The sequence below is a fragment of the Kryptolebias marmoratus genome, unplaced genomic scaffold (genome assembly GCF_001649575.2).
Source record: "Kryptolebias marmoratus isolate JLee-2015 unplaced genomic scaffold, ASM164957v2 Scaffold38, whole genome shotgun sequence".
Taxonomy (NCBI): Eukaryota; Metazoa; Chordata; class Actinopteri; order Cyprinodontiformes; family Rivulidae; genus Kryptolebias; species Kryptolebias marmoratus.
The window spans coordinates 6,122-12,974 of NW_023665772.1; the positions used below are offsets into that span (position 1 = coordinate 6,122).

General features: G+C 41.5%; 2 protein-coding genes across 2 annotated transcripts in view; both read right to left on the reverse strand.

Moving 5' to 3' along the window:
- LOC108229085 (macrophage mannose receptor 1-like) overlaps positions 1 to 6,847 on the reverse strand; it is a 9,173-nt gene extending 2,326 nt beyond the window's left edge. Inside the window, exons 1-6 of the mRNA XM_037974407.1 lie at positions 6,124 to 6,847; positions 1,846 to 1,932; positions 1,496 to 1,686; positions 960 to 1,179; positions 475 to 807; positions 18 to 122 (exon numbers count right to left, since the gene is read on the reverse strand). Coding sequence (XP_037830335.1) covers positions 18 to 122; positions 475 to 807; positions 960 to 1,179; positions 1,496 to 1,686; positions 1,846 to 1,882 — 886 coding nt within the window. The 5' untranslated portion in view covers positions 1,883 to 1,932; positions 6,124 to 6,847. The remainder of the gene's footprint in view (positions 1 to 17; positions 123 to 474; positions 808 to 959; positions 1,180 to 1,495; positions 1,687 to 1,845; positions 1,933 to 6,123) is intronic.
- Positions 4,054 to 6,853, reverse strand: part of LOC108251376 (macrophage mannose receptor 1-like) — a 7,732-nt gene continuing 4,932 nt past the window's right edge. The window contains exon 9 of the mRNA XM_037974405.1: positions 4,054 to 4,074. Coding sequence (XP_037830333.1) covers positions 4,054 to 4,074 — 21 coding nt within the window. The remainder of the gene's footprint in view (positions 4,075 to 6,853) is intronic.

Below are 6,853 nucleotides of genomic sequence, written 5' to 3' on the forward strand. Positions count from 1 at the left end.
TTGATGATCTGTAAAACAAGAAGTGTTTACCTGTTTCAGCAGGTTTTCCAACACCTGAGGGTCATTCAGGTCCACTGAGGAGGTGTTAATCAGCTTCAGCTTCACGACTTTCTGTGAAAACCCTGAGAAACAAAAAGGCTTCATCAGTTCAGTGATTTCTGCGTTTTCAGACATGGAGTCGATGGTTTATTATGTCCTGGTGGTGGGTATAATCCTGGAACTGACAGGGGGTGGGCTTTATTTTCATGAGTATAATTCTAAATATTAAACATTTATTCTAAATATTTAAAAAAAATATGCAAAAAAGCCAGGCCCCCTACTCACCCCTGTAATCCTGGCCCTTCACTGGGTGTGGCTTATTTACATATTTTTACATAGATTTTTTTTTGTGTTGCTTTTTTTGCCCATAACTTCAACTCTTCTTGTATCTCCAAACATAAAATAGTTCAAAGAAAGTTTTAAATTGATGCTTACCATTTTGGCAAATGAATGCATTCTTCTTGTCGCAGTTCCAGTCCTCCCATCTTCCAGAATCTTGAAAATATATTGCAGCACAATGCTCCATGTTATCGTTGGGTTCCAGACCTCTCCAGTACCTGAACGAGGAGCTGCTTCCATCTGACCACTTCCAGGTGTCTCTGTAAAGACCGATCCAGTTTATTCCAGTACTTGGTATCAGCTCCTTCACCTTCTGGTTCTCTGCCTCGTTCCTCACACTGGCCAGGTCTGTGTGATGTTCTCTGCAGTAACTCTGAGCCTCAGTCCAGTTCATTGAGATGGTTATTATAACAAACGTTGCATTTGGTCCTGAAACAACACAAAAAATAACTTGTTAAGGACTGTACGGAAGAAGGAAGAAACTTGCAACCAAGAGAGCAACTTTGGAAAACAGCAGCAGAAAGGTAAAATAAATCTAAAGTACTTCATGTTTTGAGTCTGTAAGCATGAAAATGTCTCACCGCTGCTGTCAGAGCAGATGAAGTGGTGATTTATAGCACAATTGTCATCATGCCAGAATCCATCACTGTATATCTCTCCACAGTTCTCTCTTTCACCAACTTTGTTTGGTTGTCCGGATGACCATTTTCTGAAACCTTTCTCGTCCTGTTGGTAGAAGTCTGGGTCTGACATCGACCACTTCCAACTGTTCACATCATCGTACAATCCAATCCAGGCTCGCTAAAACAAAGGTTTCAATTACAAAAACAATTTGATGTGGCTTCTGTTCATCAAATCCCACACAAAATACTTTGTATTTATCTTTGCTTTGCATAAAATAAACCCATGAAATAAAAAATACATCACATCCATGCAGTTTCAGTCTACGAGTACGTTAGCAGCCTTCTGTAAGGCATCACCATGGCTGGTGTGGGCCTGAATGTTTGGAATGCACTTTCAATATTCAGAAATATACAAAGAATAATCATTCCAAAGGTATTCCGGCTCATTCCGCCTCTCGTGTAATTAGGGTTGAAGGTGCAAGAACAGGACATACATAGCTGTCCGATGGGTAGACCATTTGGCTTAAATCTTTCATGTTGTCCAGGATGTCCACGTCCTCCATGCTCTCAAAAGTTGCCAGGTCTGTGTATTTCTCTCTGCAGTAACTCTGAGCTTCAGTCCAGTTTTTTGGCTCATAAACAAAATAAAATGATCGTGCAGGAAGTGAGGAGACGGCAGTCAGAGCTGCAGAGACACACAGAAGCAAATTTAAATTGATGCAACATTTCTCCTCAGTTTAAAGTGTTCTGATGGTAAAAGTGCCTCATGGACACAAAATTACTCCAAAGGTTTCTTTAAGGTTCTCACAGAGATGTGAATAAATAACTTTTATCAAACACTTGCCTGATGCAGCAGTGAAGAACAGAAGAACTTTCTCCATCCTGTCCTTTCTTCTGACTGAGCTGCTGAGATGGCATTTTCATCGCTTACCTGCAGTTTAATTATACACATTATTTGCATTGTTACCTCAGCGTTCACATCCTGATTGATTAGCAAGTGAAAACAATTCAAACCAGTATTATTTGCATATATAAGGTCACTAATCCCAGGTGGTTTGAGTCTTTTCACACTTTCCACACTCATGTAGAGGGCCAGGGGTGTTGACAGAAAAAATCTTTGCAGGCGTCCTCATGCAGCTCAGCGACGGTATGTAAACGATTTGATTTGATTTACATGGAGCTGGGACATCTAGACAGAGTACCAGAGAGTGGTGGTGTGAAGAGTGGAGCGATGGTGTTATCAGACACTCTGACAGTCAGTCAGGAGGCACAGATGATGGATTGTAGATCCCTTATACTGCTGGTCCTCTTCAATGTCAGACAAGACAACATTGAGCTGTTTGGCCACAATGACCTGAAGGGGGGGGGGGATTGAAAGCCTTGGTCAGATGGGGCCCAATGTCAACCTTAGGGTGGCACCATAACCAAAAGCCAGAACAGAATTTCAGGAGACTTGGGGGCAGAGCATCTTGTTTACATAAAATCCGGGGAGAAATGAGAAATTGAAGATAGCTAGCCAAGGCTAGCATCAGGGGAGCCAAATTCACAAACAATAGTTGTTTTGGTTCAGGCAGACTTGTTTTCGTCTGCCTTGAAAAGTCTTGCCGATACTTCTCAATGGCGAATCCAAACAGCCAAATTCCAGGACCATTCTGCCTGATTCGAGCGAGCAACTTCCTCAAGATGTAACCCATATTATTCATGAGTCCTGGAACCGCATTTCAGTCTGCGGTCCTGTAAAAGAATTGCATCCAACTTGCAATTCAGCTCCTGTAACCACACAGTTTGATTGTTGACCGCCGAATCCATCAAACAAATTTGACGATAAGTCAGGTAACTGCCTAATCCAAACAGCAGAACTCCTGTTATCAAAAACCCAAATGTGTCTTCCAGAGACAAAATCGTCAGACAAACAATATTCCATTTCCTCCAGGAATCCATTGTGTATCCAGCAAAAGATGTCCCATCTGGACAGGCGGGCTCTGCCAAGTCCTGTCTTCCCATCGAGAAAATCTGATCAATTGTGTTGAGAGACCAGTTGACCAGATATAAATTTTGGAGAATATGCAAAAGAGAGGCTCTGAAAAGAGAGCAGGGCAGAGAGGAAAGGATGGTGTTGTCAAGGACCTCACCATCGCCAAAGCGGACTCCTTCCGCTTCCTGGGTATCACCATCACCCAGTACCTCAATTGGGAGCTGACCATCAGCTCCATCATCAAGAAAGCACAGCAGAGGATGTTCTTCTTACGACAGCTGAGGAAACTTAAAATGCCAACTGAGCTGATGGTGAAGTTTTACACAGCTGTCATCGAGTCCATCCTCATCACCTCCATCACTGTGTGGTACACTGGGGCCACGAGCAGGGACAATCAGAGATTACAACACGTTGTGCGCTCTGCCGAGAGGGAGATCGGCTGCAACCTCTGACCTGTACAGGACCTGTCCTCCTCCAGGACTTTAGGACGAGCAGGTCGAATTGCAGCTGACCCCTCCCACCCTGGACACAGCCTGTTTAATCCTCTCCCCTCAGGCAAAAGACTACGGTCCATCCGGACCAGAACTTCCTGCCACATGAACAGCTTCTTTCCCTCTGCCACTAAACTGCTGAACAACAGATAATTAACTCTAGCACGATACAGCCACTTTATCCACCTGCTATTATGCTATTATACACATGTACACGTTAATTAATTTTTTGTTTAATTGTTAACTTATTAATTTGTATTTGTTTTATTTGCATCATTACACCAGCCTGCTAACTTGTTTACTGGCAATGAAGTGATTCTGATTCAAACTGATTCTTATGGGAAAAACACAGCGAGTTCTTGAAAACAACCTTTAAAATTTGAATGAATGAAATAAAAATAATAAACCAAACATGAATATAAGAAAAACATCAGATTATCAGGTTTTCACTCGAAAAAAAAAAAAAAAATATGTTTACATCCTAGTTTAATTCATGTTAGCTTATTATCAGTTTAGTTTTGTAGGGTCATGCAGCAGAGTTGGGAATATCTCTATAAATCAGATGATTTCAAATCTGCAAACTCTTCTACGCCTGAGTGCCGACAGACTGCAAGGGAAAATGAACATTTCTTCATGAGCTGCAAGGAAGATGCCACAGTGCCCCCTTTTGGAGATTCAAGGTTCCTGCTCATTATATTTTGGACTATCTGACACCATGTGCATTTTTATCTGTTTAAAATAAGTTTCTGACCTGCAGTCTTCCTCTTAAAATGTGATATTGTGCCTAACTTTTCTATTTTCAGTCACAAGAATGACCCCTGGTTCCTACTTTAAAACTGACTAAATTCACACTGTCCACCTTTAATGTCTTGTTTTTTTAAAAGTTATATTGTGTATCTTTTAATTACCTGTCAGATGTCATGTGAGAACATTATTAACATTATTTTACTGTGATCTAGCAGAGCATATTACACGTGTTAGTAAAATCCTATCAGTATTATAAATCCAGTGATGTTAGAAAGTTTATAAACATGTAATGTGTCCCTTTCGCTGCTAATTAACCAGGATTCATTGATTTTTGAAGACTTAGCTCCATGTGAGAAAAACTTAAATCAGTCACTGATCGACTCTGGTTCCTCCTTTTTTATTAGATTTAATTTTGAGGTGAAAGAATGCAAACATTAAATTACGTTTAGTTTTTTCTCTCTTTGTCCAAAAGCATCAGAACTCCCCCTCTGAGTATGGGTAACGCTCATTGGCCAAATGACCACCGAAACACCCGCCTTCTTTCAAGAACCGCGGCTCTGATTGGATTATCGGCATACAAAGCCCAACCCCGGCTTTGTGGCCCTTCTCGCCTCTCTTCTCTGACGTTTTTCCCTTCCTGCTCGGACTCTTATGTTTATAGTTTGTTTTTAACCTCGTAAGTTTAAGTGGTGATCCTCCTGTTTTCCCCTTTGCTGACTTCATCATATTTTCCCCTTCGAGACAATTTTTCATTGTGAAGAAGTTTTTATTTTGCAGTTTATTTTGGCGGTCGACACTGACTTTAATTTAGCCAAGTTAGTGAAATAAGTAAAATCAGTCAGAGCTTTGGTTAAACTCCAGTGTGTCATCTTCGTGAGATCAACAGAACCAGCTCCAAACGTTCACCTGCCAACCGAGGACAAGCAGTTGAGCAGTTGACTGTCTGGACCACCAGAACCGGCCCGAAGGTTCTGCTCAGCTCCCGCTGACTGAAAGTGTCCTGGAGACGATATCTTCCGGCCATCTTTCACCACACCGAGCTGGTGCTAAAAAAGCAGCAACCAAAGAAGTCTTCCTGTGGTAGGATAAAATCTCTGAACCTTTCGCTGGTACTTCTGGTGAAAAAGCTACCAATTTTAACTAGGAAGTGGACACAGGTGACAGATTCCAAATGAGGGACAGGTGCAGGTAGGTGTGGCAGGCTGACAAGTAACGAACAGAGGAAAAGGTGAACAGTGACAGGGAACAAGACTCCAAAACTAAACACAGGAACCAAATAACAGAATTAAAGAACCAATAAACTCAACACAAAAACCCAAGACCCCCAAATCCTGACAGTCTTAGAAATGACGTGTTAGAATCTGTTGTGTTTTTCTTCACTGAGGTTTGACTTGATGTATTTTATAAATGAATCCAAGCAGATTTCCTTTGTACATCCAGATCAACCTCCATCAAAACGCCTCCAGTTAAAAATGCAAATACATGGAAATACATCAAAGCTGCAGAATAAAGCTCAAAACTGTGTTAACCTCATTTCCCACTGCTCTACACCAACACTGGCTTAAACTTGGGCTACGTTCACAGGCAAAGGTGGCAAATCGGATTATTTTAACCCGAATGTGACCCATATATTCTTTATGATAGTCTGAATGTGATCCAGGCATTTTTCATATATGATACTAAATCAGATACATATTTGATGTTTTTCAATCCGACTGCAGGTCATTTCATCGTCTGCGGATCGATCCAGATATTGATTTTATCAGTACCAAAGTCATTAAGTTGAAAGCTTGGATATGCCATGAATTTAGGACAATTTTTGATTTGTCAGAAAAATACCTCTTTACTATCGTATTAAAGGATTCAGTGACAATTCTGAATAAAGGAAAAGCCTGAGAACCAAACTCACATTTCAGGTCATTTTAATTCTGGTGAGGGAGCAGAAGTTTGTACATTACAGCTGATGTAGAAACTCCTTCCCACTGAGGCAGCATCAACAGGCATCATTTCTGCATCCTGCAGCTGGGAGGGACAAAACTGCCGACGCATCGCCTTTTCTATCTGCGCTGGTTACAGAGGAATGATTCTCAGCCATGCTTCATCAGCAGGATGGACGGGGTGAGTGATCTGCAGCTGCAGCAGGATGGTTGTAAAAATAAATGTCCATCACCAGCTGTCCTGAAGCAGAACAACAGCAGAAACAAAGAAAACTACTCCTGCTGAGACATTAAACTCCACAGAATGAAAAACTGGATCCAAGATGCAGACAAACAGAAGCTGATCAGGAGCAAAACTGAACAGAGAGGTTTTAATGATGAGGAAACCACAGGACTGAACAGAACCAGGCGTAGAAGTACCAGGGCAGGTGGTTCGGAGTCAAAGACAGGCGAGCAGATTACTGAATGAGAAGCAGGTGAGAGCCGAGCTGAAAACCCAAAACAACAGAGGAAAATAAGAAGCTCTATGGGCTCAAGAAGAAAACTACCTTAAAACTCCAAATAGCAACTAACTCTAACAGTAAACAGGTGAAAAGAAGACAAACACAAGTATAAATACTCTGATTACCAAGAAGAAAAGTTCAACAGGAACCAGTAAAACACAGCAACAACCCCACAGCCATGGCATTTCAAGCTCTACCT